The 17,500-nt window shown below is 40.5% G+C and overlaps 1 protein-coding gene across 1 annotated transcript in view; it reads right to left on the bottom strand.

The window, feature by feature from the left end:
* The window catches only part of stxbp5l (syntaxin binding protein 5L), a 220,233-nt gene that overhangs the window by 77,859 nt on the left and 124,874 nt on the right, over positions 1-17,500 (bottom strand). Inside the window, exons 12-14 of the mRNA XM_076262457.1 lie at positions 4,056-4,203; positions 3,435-3,502; positions 2,059-2,099 (exon numbers count right to left, since the gene is read on the bottom strand). Of these exons, the coding sequence (XP_076118572.1) occupies positions 2,059-2,099; positions 3,435-3,502; positions 4,056-4,203 (257 nt within the window). The remainder of the gene's footprint in view (positions 1-2,058; positions 2,100-3,434; positions 3,503-4,055; positions 4,204-17,500) is intronic.

Here is a 17,500-nt window from a genome sequence, read left to right as displayed (position 1 = left end):
CACTGCTTATATAACACTATGCTTATATATAAATATAGGCTGCAGATAGACACAGCACTGCTTATATAGGCTGCAGGTAGACTCAACACTGCTTATATAACACTATGCTTATATATAAATATAGGCTGCAGATAGACACAACACTGCTTATATAGGCTGCAGGTAGACTCAACACTGCTTATATAACACTATGCTTATATATAAATATAGGCTGAAGATAGACACAACACTGCTTATATAGGCTGCAGGTAGACTCAACACTGCTTATATAACACTATGCTTATATATAAATATAGGCTGAAGATAGACACAACACTGCTTATATAGGCTGCAGGTAGACTCAACACTGCTTATATAACACTATGCTTATATATATATAGGCTGCAGGTAGACTCAACACTGCTTATATAACACTATGCTTATATATATATAGGCTGAAGATAGACTCAACACTGCTTATATAACACTATGCTTATATATAAATATAGGCTGCAGATAGACACAACACTGCTTATATAACACTATGCTTATATATAAATATAGGCTGCAGATAGACACAACACTGCTTATATAGGCTGCAGGTAGACTCAACACTGCTTATATAACACTATGCTTATATATATTGGCTGCAGATAGACTCAACACTGCTTATATAACACTATGCTTATATATATATAGGCTGCAGATAGACTCAACACTGCTTATATAACACTATGCTTATATATAAATATAGGCTGCAGGTAGACTCAACACTGCTTATATAACACTATGCTTATATATATAGGCTGCAGATAGACTCAACACTGCTTATATAGGCTGCAGGTAGACTCAACACTGCTTATATAACACTATGCTTATATATAAATATAGGCTGCAGGTAGACTCAACACTGCTTATATAACACTATGCTTATATATAAATATAGGCTGCAGATAGACTCAACACTGCTTATATAACACTATGCTTATATATATATAGGCTGCAGATAGACTCAACACTGCTTATATAACACTATGCTTATATATAAATATAGGCTGCAGGTAGACTCAACACTGCTTATATAACACTATGCTTATATATATAGGCTGCAGATAGACTCAACACTGCTTATATAGGCTGCAGGTAGACTCAACACTGCTTATATAACACTATGCTTATATATAAATATAGGCTGCAGGTAGACTCAACACTGCTTATATAACACTATGCTTATATATAAATATAGGCTGCAGATAGACTCAACACTGCTTATATAACACTATGCTTATATATATATAGGCTGCAGATAGACTCAACACTGCTTATATAACACTATGCTTATATATAAATATAGGCTGCAGGTAGACTCAACACTGCTTATATAACACTATGCTTATATATATAGGCTGCAGATAGACTCAACACTGCTTATATAGGCTGCAGGTAGACTCAACACTGCTTATATAACACTATGCTTATATATAAATATAGGCTGCAGGTAGACTCAACACTGCTTATATAACACTATGCTTATATATATAGGCTGCAGATAGACTCAACACTGCTTATATAGGCTGCAGGTAGACTCAACACTGCTTATATAACACTATGCTTATATATAAATATAGGCTGCAGGTAGACTCAACACTGCTTATATAACACTATGCTTATATATATAGGCTGCAGGTAGACTCAACACTGCTTATATAACACTATGCTTATATATAAATATAGGCTGCAGGTAGACTCAACACTGCTTATATAACACTATGCTTATATATAAATATAGGCTGCAGATAGACACACCACTGCTTATATAACACTATGCTTATAAATATAGGCTGAAGATAGACTCACCACTGCTTATATAACACTATGCTTATATATAAATATAGGCTGAAGATAGACACAACACTGCTTATATAACACTATGCTTATATATATATAGGCTGCAGGTAGACTCAACACTGCTTATATAACACTATGCTTATATATAAATATAGGCTGCAGGTAGACTCAACACTGCTTATATAACACTATGCTTATATATAAATATAGGCTGCAGATAGACACACTTACTGGCTGTGGCGTCCCAGAACTTGATAGTTCCATCAGCATGCCTGCAAAGACAATCAAGCAGACAACAAAAAATTATTTGGTTAAAAGTAACCTATTTGGAATATTCCCTACAAACAGAAACTTCTAGATGCAACAAGTAGAGGCATATGTATAAACACTAGCACACAAGGTGGACTTCAACAAGTCTGTATGGCACTTTCTACAGGTTAGGAGTGTAAGAGGGAAACTGCATGCCGTCAAAATGTTTTTTGCAATTTGGGGTTTGTGCCTTGCTCAATGGCACAACAATCTCTACTGTAGGTATAGTGATGTGGGGATATTTTAACTCCAAAGGCCAAGGGAGCTTTATCAAGATCATGGTTTTTATTCCTCCTTTTAGTCAACTTTAACATGGGTGTCCAAACGTTTTCACATGACTGTAATTACAACAACAAACATGACAACAACATTATACAGTATAGCCTTTAGTGTCACTGCCATTTAGTCATGTGTTTAATTTTACAGTTTTTTACCACTGTTTACACACGTTTTCAAAACTCTGTGTCTATTTTTCAAAACTCCACACACAAAACCAACAATTGCTCACACAAAATGCAAAATGCCTCAAATCTCAGCAAAATGACACACAGCATTCAAAATGTCATAAACACATCTTTAAATCAAACATTCGCCGCACATTACAAACACTTTTGTCATAATATGACATTTTGGATACATCATGTACACTGTTGCTCAGCTTTATGTATTTCCATACAAGAGTGAAAGTTACGGTATCTACAGAGAGAAGTTGAAATACACAGTAAAAATTCAAGAAATATTGAAAGCAAAAAATAGTGATTTTTCCCAAATAATTTGCTGTTGCGAATACAGTATTTTACAGCCAACAAGAACAAAGCAAAGCAAAATACTGTACAATGACCACCAGATGTACATGGAGTTCTGAAAAAGCTGATTTTGCCTATGGAAATGACTGACTACTATCAAATTACTTTGCTTTTTCCAAAGAAAGGTGTGTGTGTGTGTGTGTGTGTGTGTGTGTGTGTTTATGTGTGTGTGTGTGTGTGTGTGTGTGTGTGTGTGTGTGTCTGTGTGTGTGTGTGGTGGGGGGGGGGGGGTTGTGTATGTATTCATAGGTCTATAGAAAAATGTATTGAGCTAATGGTAACTTGGGAAGACAAAAATAGAGTAAAAAAGATCAGTTTTACTGTACATAAAGTAAAGTCGACATTTTGTGTGTGTGTGTGTGTGTGCATGTTTGTGTGTGTGTGTGTGTGTGTTTGTGTGTGTGCGTGTGTGCGTGCGTGTGTGTGCGCGTGCATGTGTGCGTGTGTGTGTGTGTGTGTGTGTGTGTGTGTGTGTGTGTAGTTGTGCCTTACCCTGTGATGATGATTTCAGGGTAGGACTGGGATCCAACAGTCCAAGTACCCCCACTCAAAGGCCACTCCTGTCAACACACACACACACACACACACACACACACAAACAAAGTGTTAGATGGGTGTGCTGGAGTGTAGGGTTAACTTGTTACGACATGGAGATCAATACTAAACCTGGAGTCATTACTGGAAACTCATCAGTTCTTAATTAATTATCCTTCAAGCCAGTGATCAATTTCAGTCAGTATGTGTGTGTGAGTGTGTGTGTGTGTGTGTGTGTGTGTGTGTGTGTGTGTGTGTGTGTGCGTGTGTGTGTGTGTGTGAGAGTGTGTGTGTGTGTGCGTGTGTGTGTGTGTGAGAGTGTCTGCGTGCGTGCGAGCAAGCATGTGTGCGTGTGTGTGTGAGTGTGTGAGTGTGTGTGCGTGTGTGCGTTTGTGCATGTGTGTGTGTGTGTGTGTGTGTGTGTGTGCGTGTGTGTGTGTGTGTGTGTGCGTTTGTGCATGTGTGCGTGTGTGTGTGTGTGCGCGTTTGTGCATGTGTGTGTGTGCGTGTGTGCGTTTGTGCATGTGTGTGTGTGTGCGTTTGTGCATGTGTGCGTGTGTGTGTGTGTGTGTGTGTTACCTTGTGGCTGTAGCCGGTCTTCTTGTGTTTGGCCCCTATGGAGTAGAGTACTGGGATGACATCCGGCGGGCAGTCGGAGAAGTAGGCCGTGCAGGTGACCGGGGACTCGTGGATGTCCATGGGGTAGGGGTTCTCAAAGATGGGGAAACTACCGAGAGAGGAGGGGAGGGGAGAGAGAGAGAGAGAGAGAGAGTGAGGGAGAGAGAGAGAGGAAGAGAGGAACTGGTTATTCCAAATAAGGATAATAAAGGGTAGTGTTGTACAGTCTACCACCGGTCATTCTTCAAAAATAATTCCTGACCCAGTGAACAGAACGCGATGCACAGTAGATGTAATTTATTGTCCACAAAATGGCCGCAGTGCTATACTACATTATCCAACAAATGGCCGCAGTGCTATACTACATTATCCAACAAATGGCCGCAGTGCTATACTGTACATTATCCCGCTCAGTGCATGCTTAGTTGCCTGACCATAAAAGACATTTAACGAGACATTCATTTTTAATGATTTTATTGCCGTTTCATGGCCAAGTTACACTGAGAAATGGAAATGCAAATGGTACGATAAAAAATTAATTGTTTGAGATATATGCTGCCTGCTGACTACAAATTCCAATGAACTTGTGATATGTGATCAAACAACCTGTGGAACAGTATGATGTGAATCAGACACATCAAATCCATTTCAAAGTCCTTATTCATTTTCATTGGTTATTCTCAAAACATATCACAAACATCGGCTATTAAATCCTTTGGAGTGTTCTGTAGCCGAGTGAAGAACTGTTATCATAATTATGAAATAAAGGACCCCCCCCACCCCTCTCAGCATACTGCACTGGAAGCAGCAGACTTTTGGCCACATTACCAAGACGACTATTACCGAGGTGACTATTCATAATGTTTGTCTTTCGTTACCAAGACGAAAGGTGACTATTCATAATGTTTGTCTTTGGGCTGATCATTCATCAGTAGGTGCAGTGTTTCCCATACATTGACTTACTGTATTTGTGGCGGTCTGGTTAGCATCATAACCACGCTGCGCTAATTTGTTAAAAACTGTTGCATTCAAGTTAATTCTGCAAGCTTATCACCACAAATAGAATTCAACTCTGTGGGAAACACTGAGGCATGCCATGGGAAAACTGCTGAACTCTAAGAGAAGGCTATGGGAGGTCACCCCAGCATGATGGTCTAAGCTCCTCCATGATAAGAGACTGCATGCTGCATTTACTGCGAGGGGGCATGTTTGTTTATTTATTTATTAATGATACGTTGAAGGATAATCTCACTAGCACCTGAAATAAATACAAATCAAATCTAAGTGCCATTATTCCAGCAGTTTCTCTACACGTGGTGAAATGAGGACAAGGATGACGACAGGACAGAGAAGACGACTAGGCCCACTGCTCAGATAATCATGAGAGAAAATGACCAGGCCCACTGCTCAGATAATCATGAGAGAAGATGACCGGGCCCACTGCTCAGATAATCATGAGAGAAGATGACCGGGCCCACTGCTCAGATAATCATGAGAGAAGATGACCGGGCCCACTGCCCAGATAATCATGTTCTTGGACAGATAATCTCTGTATGCAGCACAACAGTTTCTTGCTTGCTTAGTTTTATCAAGTCAGATTTATTTATAAAGCGCATTTAACATGCACATAGTGCAATCCAAAGCGCTCCAAACAGTGTGTTAAATAAGCACAGCACCATACAGCACTGTATCAGTGTGTTAAATAAGCACAGTAACATACAGCACTGTATCAGTGTGTTAAATAAGCACAGTAACATACAGCACTGTACCAGTGTGTTAAATAAGCACAGTAACATACAGCACTGTATCAGTGTGTTAAATAAGCACAGCACCATACAGCACTGTATCAGTGTGTTAAATAAGCACAGCAACATACAGCACTGTATCAGTGTGTTAAATAAGCACAGTAACATACAGCACTGTATCAGTGTGTTAAATAAGCACAGTAACATACAGCACTGTATCAGTGTGTTAAATAAGCACAGTAACATACAGCACTGTATCAGTGTGTTAAATAAGCACAGTAACATAGAGCACTGTATCAGTGTGTTAAATAAGCACAGCACCATACAGCACTGTATCAGTGTGTTAAATAAGCACAGTAACATACAGCACTGTATCAGTGTGTTAAATAAGCACAGTAACATACAGCACTGTATCAGTGTGTTAAATAAGCACAGCACCATACAGCACTGTATCAGTGTGGTAAATAAGCACAGCAACATACAGCACTGTATCAGTGTGTTAAATAAGCACAGTACCATACAGCACTGTATCAGTGTGTTAAATAAGCACAGCAACATACAGCACTGTATCAGTGTGTTAAATAAGCACAGTAACATACAGCACTGTATCAGTGTGTTAAATAAGTCAAGTCAAGTCAAATTTATTTATATAGCACATTTCAAAACAATAGGATTGCACAAAAGTGCTTAAAATAAAAAAATAAAAAAATAGTAATAATACATACATACATACAGTGGGCATCGCTTTCAAATGACCACTTCATTCGCGCATTACGAGGCGTGAAGCTGTGTGAAGCTTTAGTACCACTTTCAGCCACTGTGCGTCGCTCTGCCACTGTACATCGCTCTGCCTGCCGCCCCTACTGATAAAGCAGGAGACTTGCCGAGAGTAATCCCAGCCTACGAATTCAATAACAAAATAAATCATGCATATTTAAACATTACCTCGATTTAGGCTACTTGGGTATGTCTTCAGGCTTGACTACACGGTGGTAACGAAAATCGAAATCGAAATTTGGTGTCTACATTATTGTCAGTGTTGGGGGTAACGCAGCTACGCAAATCAAACAGTGGTGTGATAATTGAGCCAGTAGAGAAATAACTGTTCAGAATTAATCTGTAGCCTTGGGTAGGCTTCTGCAGAAAACAATGTTGTTGCCGATTTAATACTATCTGGCGACGTTTTTAACAGGCTACGCAATAGAGGCTTAGACAACTAATGACCCACATTTTGGTTTCGTAAATTAATTTGCCCTACTTCTTGACTGCAATGTAGTCAATTGACTGCTTGACATGTCATTTTTATTTTTCTGTACAATAAACAAATACATCTGCTAGGCATATTTTATTGTCCGACCGACTTGCCGGTTGTAAACTTGCGTTAAGACCGACCGATTTTTTTTTACTCTAAACAACCAATACAAATAAAATACTATTTATTTTAGTAGGTCTAAGTATTGTGAATATAAATTGCCTACATACAAACGTAGGCTCTATTATAGACCGAGGCGGAACGGCGGGACAAAGTGTCTCGCCAAATTTACTACCAAGCCCCCTAGACATTTTGCCGAGTTTTTTCGTTCCGGCACCAGTGTGAATGGGTCAAGCGGAAAGGGGAATCTGGGCGGGCATTTCGATGCTATGTCCAGCCCACCACAGGAGATTGCAAATCAATCTGATCAAAAGCAGCAATAGCAGAGACACTACATTATGTCAATCTATAAATTCACAAAGTCTCCAGTCATTCAATGCCTGCTAGAGTTGACTGTAGCTTGGAATGCAATCAGTTGCCATAATAGGCTATCATAAAATCCAGTGAAAAAACAAAGCATGACCTCATGAGCATCTGTCTGCCCTGTATGTATATCCTCTGATTGTAATGCTTACAGATATCTAGGCGCTATTTGTAACATTTGTGTTGTATTTGGCCTGTTATAAAATCATGTAGACCTATTGAACAATTTAAACACATTAAGAACCGCAAAGTTGGAGACATGCATAAAGACATTGCTGCAAATTTAAAACTACTCTACTATTACTCTGGAATGGCTAACTGTACAGGGGCATGCTTTACACCTTTGTGTTCGGTAAGGTCTGCTGTTTATTCTGATATATGGGTTGTCATGTGTTGAGGTAAAGTTCGCAAAGTATTCCACCAAGATGAATGGGTAGGGAGACGGGCGCAAAAAATATGATTAGATTAAAGTTACTTTTCTCGCGAACCGTTTACCACAACAACTAACCACTAACATCGTTTAAAAGCTGAGAAAAAAGCTCTTTCGTGTGATACATGTGATGTCTGTGATGAATAGGCTACTTCGCAAGTAGTTCAGCAAATTTGGGTGGGACAGAAATACCTTTACAGAGCAGCAGCTCTGGCCATATCGGCTCTGGCTCACATGATGTAGCTACTGCTTTAAATGCATTATCGCTTCACTACCCAACACGCGAACAAGACAGAAAAAAAAAGAAACCAATGTGCTTATGTCGCGATTTCCGATAGGCCCAGGCCTAGAGAAAAGACAGCTATGGTAACCTACAGTAACAATTAGGATTTGCTTTGCCTACACTGCTGTTTGGTTGTCCCAAACTTTGAGACGATCCATACTCGCATTAACTGAATCTTATCAACCCGAACTGCGATGTTCCAAACAGAGTGACAGGATGCAATGCCTAATAATCTCACTGCCTTCGGCATAACTGCTACAGTGCGCCTAGGCCTACTGTTAAACACCTGAAAAAAATTAAGCTGCTGTTTTCTTTTCATGACAAGCACTAGGCCTACGCTTAAAGGAGAATTCCGGTGTGATATTGACCTAAAGTGTGTTGAAACATGATACCGAGTGTGAACGTATTCCAAAAATAATTCAGTGGAAATGCATGGATTCCAGTTTCTTCCAGTGGCAGCAACTGGAATCCATGCATTTCCACTGAATTATTTTTGGAATCTGATCCCTTATCATACCTGTTCATTCTTACTCGTCGCTCGACTTATCATGACTAAATTCAAGATGGCTGCAAACGCTAAACTTCGTGAAGATACTGTCTGTATAAATCGTCTTGTAAGTAAACTACCAGTGCTTTTTAAAAGTTCTCAATGTCTCGTTTTAAATGTCAGGGCCTTCGGTAGTCTACCAATGAAGTGTGGAGATACTTTGAGCCTCGTAAATGGTGTAAAACAGTGATTTATTTGCATAGCTAGCCCGATGCCTAAGCACCACAATTGAAAAAGCTGTTGGTAGCATCGGCTAACTAGCGCCAGATTTTGGAGTGCAGGGGACAAGCCGAGATGGGCTATGAGACATACGTTCACACTCGGTATCATGTTTCAACACACTTTAGGTCAATATCACACCGGAATTCTCCTTTAAATGATATATGACTGAATGGAACGTTGCGTTTTTAAGCGCCAGAACTGCTTATCACGTCGTGTGACAAAGTTTACACCAATCGTCATCTTCTAATGTATCCTTATGTTGATATGTCCATTCTCTTTGCCCTAGGCTATAATTTGTGCGCGAAGCATGTTTCAATTAAGACAATACACAAGCTATTTTTTATTGTTGTAATATTGAATGATTTCATGAATAAATTGTACGCACAGTGCGTACAGGATTACTGCTGGCGGCGCCTCTGACCAAGGCCACAGTAGCCTGTGAACCTCTGATTTTCAAAGGGGTATCACGGCGAACGCAAGGGGGAACTCTTCTCTTCAATTTCCCTTCCAAATTACTTTTTATCTCTGAAGACATCTATCGCAAGAATCTAACATTCTAACAGCAACAGCAAAGCAAATGCAAGCTAACTAAAGTGCAGTCGGTTCTCCCGCCATGTTTTTTGAAATCACACACCTGCTGTATCTGAAGCCCCACGAACGCATAATAAGGCCTACGACTATCACTCTACACGCCCCCTGTTGCACGTCACAATTTTATTTACTATAGCTGATCCTGCCTCCTGGCTCCCTAAAATGCCGCATCATGTGAACAGATCAGCAGGCCGGCAAATTTTCATCTCACTTTCAGACACAAAAAGACGGCAAAAAGACGTCTCCTCTTCCCGCAAATTTAGCGGGATCTCTGTGTGAAAAGGCCTTAAACCCTTTGGCGTCATCTCTATACCATTGGTTTACGCATGTCACACTATGGCTATACGCTTCGTTTCATTCACACAAACATCTCGACTCAACGCTTATTACTTGGCACGAAGCTCTGGAATAACTGTGCCCAGAACTGTGCCCAGAGTACACAACTGTTTCACCAGCACATTTAAATGACTTGACTAAAACCGTGCATAACTGGAGGTACACCTGTTATCTGAGCAGTCTGTATGTCCTCATTTTGCAATGCGAGGGCGATATGAGTCTGTTGCATAGATGTCCGAGTCACGCATAATGTTTGAAAACCACTGGCTCGTAATCACAATAATTTAACACACGACAGTTGGATACTTCATCATGTTCCCATGCCTACATTTTGGTGAGTAGCATAGAGATCGTTAAAACAATAAAGTATGGCTCTCCGTTTGGGACATCGAAAACTTATATTTTTAATAGACTACCGTCGGAGATGCTGACTTGCAAAGGCCTCGGGATAACACGTTATCTCCACTATCATCAGTCAATGCCTCCTTGATCAAAGTGGTGAATGAAAGAAAAAGTTTGAGAACCACTGGCTTAACAAGTTACCTGCAGTCCAGAACACACAGAATATTGCAACAGAAAGTTGCCTTTATAATCAACTACTATTTGTTCCAACAGCATTCAAACAAAGCCTTTATAAAAGTGAAAAAAATATATATTCCATAAGAAGTCAAATAAAATACTGTTACTGTAGTAACTGTATCCCAAGCTTCAGCTCCCCACGTCTGTGACAGGCAGATGTGACCGCTAAATTCTCAGCTTGTTTATACCCCATACTGAACGCGTAAGACCGCTAGACCCATCACTGTGGGGTGCGGTAGCCTAGCCTACTCTCTGGGATTTAAGTCAAGCAATATAACCATACAAATGTTTCAAAATGAGTAATTTCGGCTTTGTCTGAACAGGCCATTGTAGGCTAAAAAATAAACAAGTACACATAGTCCCTATATAGCCTAGTAGCCTAATGAAACATAGCCTACTGGATCGATGTAGTATCTTTGTAACATTATTAAATTAATCTGTTACTATGCCTGTGCCTACGTTTGCAAAAGAGAACATTTTAATTTGATTCACAATAATGTTACATTTTATTTACATGTTGACAATGAGTAGCCTAGTTTTGGTTGTTGTTGGTGGCGTTATTGCATGTTAGTTATGCCTACAATGCAAAATTGCTTCCTCACGATTGGAAGCTCCTAGCCGCATAGGATTTAAAAACAGGCGAAATGCCACAAAAACCGGTTTGTGAATAGGTCTGTGAGTTAGGAGTCCTCTTGACTTGTTTTAAGATGTCACAGCTGGTGGGAAGGTGTGATTTGTTGGGGGCAGTGCCGTATTAACTGGGCACAAATGTCTGATGGGCCCCCCTGCCCCCCAGTCAACGTGAATCGGGTGGTCAGTTAAAGGTAAACTATGCAGTATTGGCAATTTCCTTACTGTTTTCTCAGTTTTTGCTTCTTTTTCGCTGGCTCTGTCATGACGAATGTCTGAGAAACTCCATTGCTACCTTTTTCTAGCCGGTGCCTGGCGTGTATGTGTATTTGAATTCAGTAAAGCAATTCGTTACACTCGTTATACTTCCTGACACTGAGGCCGTCGGCCCGCCGGCCCACAGTTGCAAGGGTGTTTTTTCCGCTCACAGGCGCTAGGTGGAAGCGAGACAGCCACCATTCAACCCGAAAAAAGTCATATAACCATTCCAATGACTCTGAAGCTGTTAAATGAAGGTAAATTAAGCTAAAACATGTGCACATTAAAGGAGAAGTTCGGTGTGAAATTGACCTTAGCTGTACTGAAAGATGTTGCCGAGTACTTACATGTGTCCAATAGGCACCTTCGCTCACCCCCTAGCATTCCGAATTACGCCGTTTTTAGCCAAGTAGCTGTGGGGGGCATAGCGTAGCCTATGCAGCTAAATCACTATTTTTACACAATTAAAAAGGTTCCAAGACCCTCAGAAGTCTACCAATGCAGTGTGGAGTTACTTGGAACCTTTTTAATGGTGTAAAAATAGCGATTTAGTTGCATAGGCTACGCTATGCCCCCACAGCTACTCGGCTAAAAACGGCGTAATTTGGAATGCTAGGGGGTGAGCGAAGGTGCCTATTGGACACATGTGAGTACTCGGCAACATCTTTCAGTACAGCTAAGGTCAATTTCACACCGAACTTCTCCTTTAAGCTAAAAATCCTGCATAGTGTGCCTTTAATAGGCTATGCCGAAATAGTTTTCAACATTTTGAATATTAGTGTTGGGCTGAAAAGCTGCTTGGGATCCCCCCCTGTCAAGCAATATAACCATACAAACGCGCGCACTCATTGTTTCAAAAGGAGTAAATTCGCCTATGTCAGAACTGAGCTGTGGACGACACGGCACGGCATGCCCAATTGAAAATAAATTAACGCAACGCAACACAGACCCCGCTTCTCTCGCGTCAGTCACTGACATGAACGAAACACAGAACCCGCTTCTCTCACGGCAGTCACTGACAGTAGCCTAGAATAAATGCATGGGGAAAAAAACTTCCCCATGACAAAGACATCGTAAAACACTGAAAGTTAATATTTTGTCACTATAACATACATCTGTCCTTTGTCAAATGAATGTTCCAAGTAGCCTATAGTGCGTAATTCTGCTTCATAAAGTTGAACAAATACATTTGCTTATTTCACAGAAAAATATAAATAGCCAGTTAGGGTCTACAGTGTAGAGTTGGTAAATTATGGTAGGCCAACTTGGAGTGAACATACAAACAGGGGAAATTCTTTCTCTAGTAGCTGAGTAGCCTCAGGTGCGCACGTAGACATAAGGCCGAACATGCAATCGCCAATGAATCATGCTCTCACGTCAATCACGCCGTTAAACTTAAATAGGTTAACATCACACTAAGTTCGCCTTCAAGCAAGGAAAACGATGATTTAAAGACATTTGTTTCGTTGGAAGGGCAAGGGGTAGCAACAGGGCAACACAGAGACAGGCCCGATGGCAGGGCTGTTAAGAGAGTATTAAAATATGGGATATTCTACGGGAAAACATTAAAACGGCAAGACAGCGGGGGAAAGTTAAAATACGTGATAAACACGGAAAAAGTTGGCATGCATTGTTTCGGTCCCCGTGCACAGGGATTATTTGTCATATTATTAATCACATATGATTATTTGTGAAATTGTGCAAACAGGCGCAACACATTTGAAAAGGAAGGACTGGTAGCATAACCTGACAATAGCCAGATGAATTTCGCTCCGCCTAGCTCCACTCATCCATCTGAAACCGATCCATTCAAGTGTTGCTTCAGAAGGCTGGGCCTAATCAAAAAATGCTTGCATATGATTGAATAAGCCACTTGTCCGTCATCTATTGACGTGCTACTTCAACCACTCACATCGAAGCCAATCCGTGACGCTGATAACAGTCTCACAGTTGCTTCTACGCTATGTCACATCTATGAAACTCCCGCCCTGCGGCTGATTGGCTGAACCATAAAGTCGGTTGCAGAAATCACTCTCAATGGAAGAGGTCCCAGATGGATGTGAGTGAAGCTAGGCGGAGCTAAGCAGAACAAAATTCATCTGGCTATTGTCAGGTTACTGGTAGCATGCAAGCTCACGGGAAAGATTGATTTAAGAACGTTATCACAGTATGTGGCTGTGGCGCAAAGCAGCGCGGGCGGAAGACAGCGACAATTGGCAGGGGAGGGTCATGTCTTTTTTAACAATTCTGTCGGAGGGTCATTGAACAATTTCTAGCAGGCAAGGGAGGGTCATGCAACTTTTGATTGAAGCACTCAAAATTCCTCCGGTGGCCCCTTCAATAAATAACGAACAGTCCCTAGATTGCTGCTGGGCTATATGTCTTGGTTCATGTCTGTTAACAACTGGTCAAACGCGTAGCCTATCTCGCGGTTGCATCCATTACAAACAAACATGCAATGTGAACGTCTGAGATTGGGAAGAACACTAAATGCTCTACTGAATAAGCACGAAGTCAAACCTTTAAATGAAAAACACTCTTTAATAATCAAATAACAGGTGGTGATAACAGGACGTAACAGGAAGGCATTTGGCTGAGCAACGGAGGTTAATATGCTCTATATTTTGTCCAGATGTCTGCCTATCATCGTTGCACTCGGAGAAATCCAGAATGTTTTATTTGTCCTGCGTTTCTTCTACGGCTGCAAACGGGATTCACTCGCAGTTAACCAAATATTTCTTTATTAGGGCAGGGCAGGCATATTTCTGGCTATTAAATTATTTCTAAACCAGTCTGCTAAAGTCTGTAGTGAAGTCTGTGTAGGGTTTTCAGGGCTCCATTTCTTTTTACGAGACACCCTGCTCACTTGAGCCATCTACCGGTTGTTTGGGTTGTTGCAGCATCTCACGGGGAAAATGCAAATTAAAGTCGCGTGATACCGTGTGATCCCACGCGCGGACCGCAAGTGAAGCTGGCCAAGTCGAAGCACTGCCCACTGTACATACATATAAACTAGGGGTGTGAATCTCTCATGTAAAAGACGATACGATTCGCATCTAGATACATGGGCACGATTCAATACAAGAAAAGATACATGTTTATAAAAAATGATTCAGTACGATTCGATGCGATGCGATTCGATGCAATTCGATGCAGTTCAAGAATGGAAAGCATTCTGAAAGATTTTTTATAATTTGCTCAAGGTGCACATTCATTTTATATTATCAATTTTCATGGTCATGGTTGTCAATTAGGCAACAAAATGTGTGAATATGATTATCTAAACTGAGGTTTGTTTCATATACTGTATTGAAATGAAAAAAGAATAGTCTACATTTCAGTCAAGCACAGCAGCCAAATAATACATAAAAATACATTTTTATAGACTTTACAGAGTTATCTGATTGTTTTCATGGAGCTGTAGCCTTGTTGAGGTAAGACAACACCGAAATACACATGGTTGTCACATGGTTAAGTTGCAATAGATGTATGGGTAATGAGGTCATTTGACAACTTTGGGCAATGAATGTAACCAAAAACGAACTGCATTACCCACAATTCCGTGCCACGTATAGTTTCAAAACCGGAAGTGGGATGAACGCGCTGCTTGGAACGTACATGAATCTGAGCGAGCAGAAAAGGTTGTGCACCGATTCATAACAAGTAAATCGATATAACGACCGGTTCATTTCAGTTTTTTTCTGATACGGGCTTCACGTATCGATGTAGCCGTATCTTACACGTTAAAAACGGATACCGATACGTGTTGGTTAATCTTTACACCCCTAATATAAACATATAAAATAAGGGAGAGGTGAGGAAGTTAGGGAGTGTTAAAAGCTAGGAAGAAGAGGTAGGTCTTTAGGTTGGATAAACTACTAATAGTGGGGCAGTTAAAACTACTAATAGTGGGGCAGGATTTCACAACATCAGGAAGGCTAAAGCTGGGGAGCATAGACAGAGAAAGCTCTGTCACCTTTGGATTTAAGAGAGGCAGAAGGAACACAAAGAACACACTGGGAAGATGATCGAAGAGGTCTAGGAGGACAGTAAGGAATTAAAAGATCACATAAATACTGAGGTGCTAAACCATGTAAAGCTTTGAAAACAAACAGAAGAATTTTAAAATTAATTCTGTGTTCCACAGGAAGCCAGTGCAGTGCAGTTTAGCCAGCACAGGTGAAATGTGGTCACATTTCTTAGATCCAGTCAGTAATGTGGCTGCAGCATTTTGGACCAGCTGGAGTCTGTTTAAAGTAGATTTAGTTACACCTACATATAGTGAGTTGCAATAATCAAGCCTAGAGGAAATAAAGCATAAGGATTTCTAAATCACTGTAGGAGAGAGAAGACTTGAGCTTTGCTATTGTTCTAAGTTGGAAAAAACTTCCCTTGACAACGCTGTTGACTTGCTTATTAAAAGTCAGAGAAGAGTCTAGGAAAACACCTAGGTTCTTGACCACACTGTGATGGTTAACAGACAGAGGGCCAAGAGCCTTGCTTAAATTGTTGACAGAATTAGGTGGTCCAAAAATGATTACTTCTGTTTTACTGTCATTTAGCTGTAAAAAGTTGTTGTTTTGCTGTCATTTAGCTGTAAAAAGTTGTTAGCCATCCAATTCTTAATGTCATTAAGACAAAGGAAAAGGTTGGTCAATGAGCAGGAATTTTCAGGGGCCACCGGTATATAAAATTGAGTATCATCTGCATAGCAGTGGTAACGAATATTGTATTGATTGAGAATGGAGCCCAGGGGAAGCATGTATAAAGAAAATAATAGAGGCCCTAAAATAGAACCCTGGGGGACACCACACTTAATGTGAGTAGATGATGATGAAGCATTGCCTAAATGCACTGAAAAAGATCTATCAGTTAAGTCTGAACCAATTTAATACAGTGTCTTGCAGACCAACTTCAACATCCAGGCGTTTTAAAAGGATCTTGTGGTCAATGGTGTCAAAAGCAGCACTAAGATCTAACAGGACCAATAGGGCACAAGAGCCAGAGTCAACAGAGAGCAGTAGATCATTATGGACCTTAAGTAAGGCAGACTCTGTACTATGAAGTGGTCTAAAACCAGATTGAAACTTGTCAAGGATATTAGAGGTGTTTAAATAGGAAGAGACCTGTGACAGAACAACTTTTTCTAAGATCTTAGAGAGAAAGGGCAGTTTAGAAATGGGCCTATAATTTTTCAAATCAATGGGATCAAGGGAAGGTTTTTTCATGAGAGGTTGCACAATAGCGTGTTTAAAGCCAGAGGGTACTACTCCATTAGCCAGGGAGCTATTAATGGTGCTCAAGATAAAAGGGCAAATAGCCGCAAAAACTTCTTTGAAAAGGTGAGATGGAAGAATATCAGAGTGGCAAGAAGAGGGCTTCATATGAGAGACCACGTCTGACAGCTGTGAGGAAGAGATTGGTTGGAATTGGAGGCGGCAAATTACAGACTGCTACAAAGCAGGATCAGAAATTAAGGGTGAGATATGAGACTTTATGTTGTCAATTTTGTCAATACAGAAATTGAGAAACATCTCACAGGTTGTTGTTGTAGCAGGCAGAGAGGACATAGTTGTAGGAAATAAGCACAGTACCATAGTGTGTTAAATAAGCACAGCACCATTCAGCACTGTATCATTGTGTTAAATAAGCACAGCACCATACAGCACTGTTTCAGTGTGTTAAATAAGCACAGTACCATACAGCACTGTTTCAGTGTTAAATTAGCACAGTACCATACAGCACTGTATCAGTGTGTGGTGTTGAATACAGAACGGTATCAGTGTGTGGTGTTGAATACAGCACTGTATCAGTGTGTGGTGTTAAATACAGCACTGTATCACTGTGTGGTGTTAAATACAGCACAGTATCAGTGTGTTAAATATTAAATAAGCACAGTAACAGCACTGTATCAGTGTGTGGTGTTAAATTAGCACAGCACCATACAACACTGTATCAGTGTGTTAAATAAACACAGCACCATACAGCACTGTATCAGTGTGTTAAATAAGCACAGCACCATACAGCACTGTATCAGTGTGTTAAATAAG

The sequence above is a fragment of the Alosa pseudoharengus genome, unplaced genomic scaffold (genome assembly GCF_046254945.1).
Source record: "Alosa pseudoharengus isolate Yale_2024_CS ecotype anadromous, Long Island Sound unplaced genomic scaffold, YU_APseudo_1.1 YU_APseudo_1.1_scf_3, whole genome shotgun sequence".
In the NCBI taxonomy this organism is placed as follows: domain Eukaryota; kingdom Metazoa; phylum Chordata; class Actinopteri; order Clupeiformes; family Clupeidae; genus Alosa; species Alosa pseudoharengus.
The sequence above is the reverse complement of the archived record's forward strand: the minus strand, read 5'-3'. Positions and strand labels throughout refer to the sequence as shown.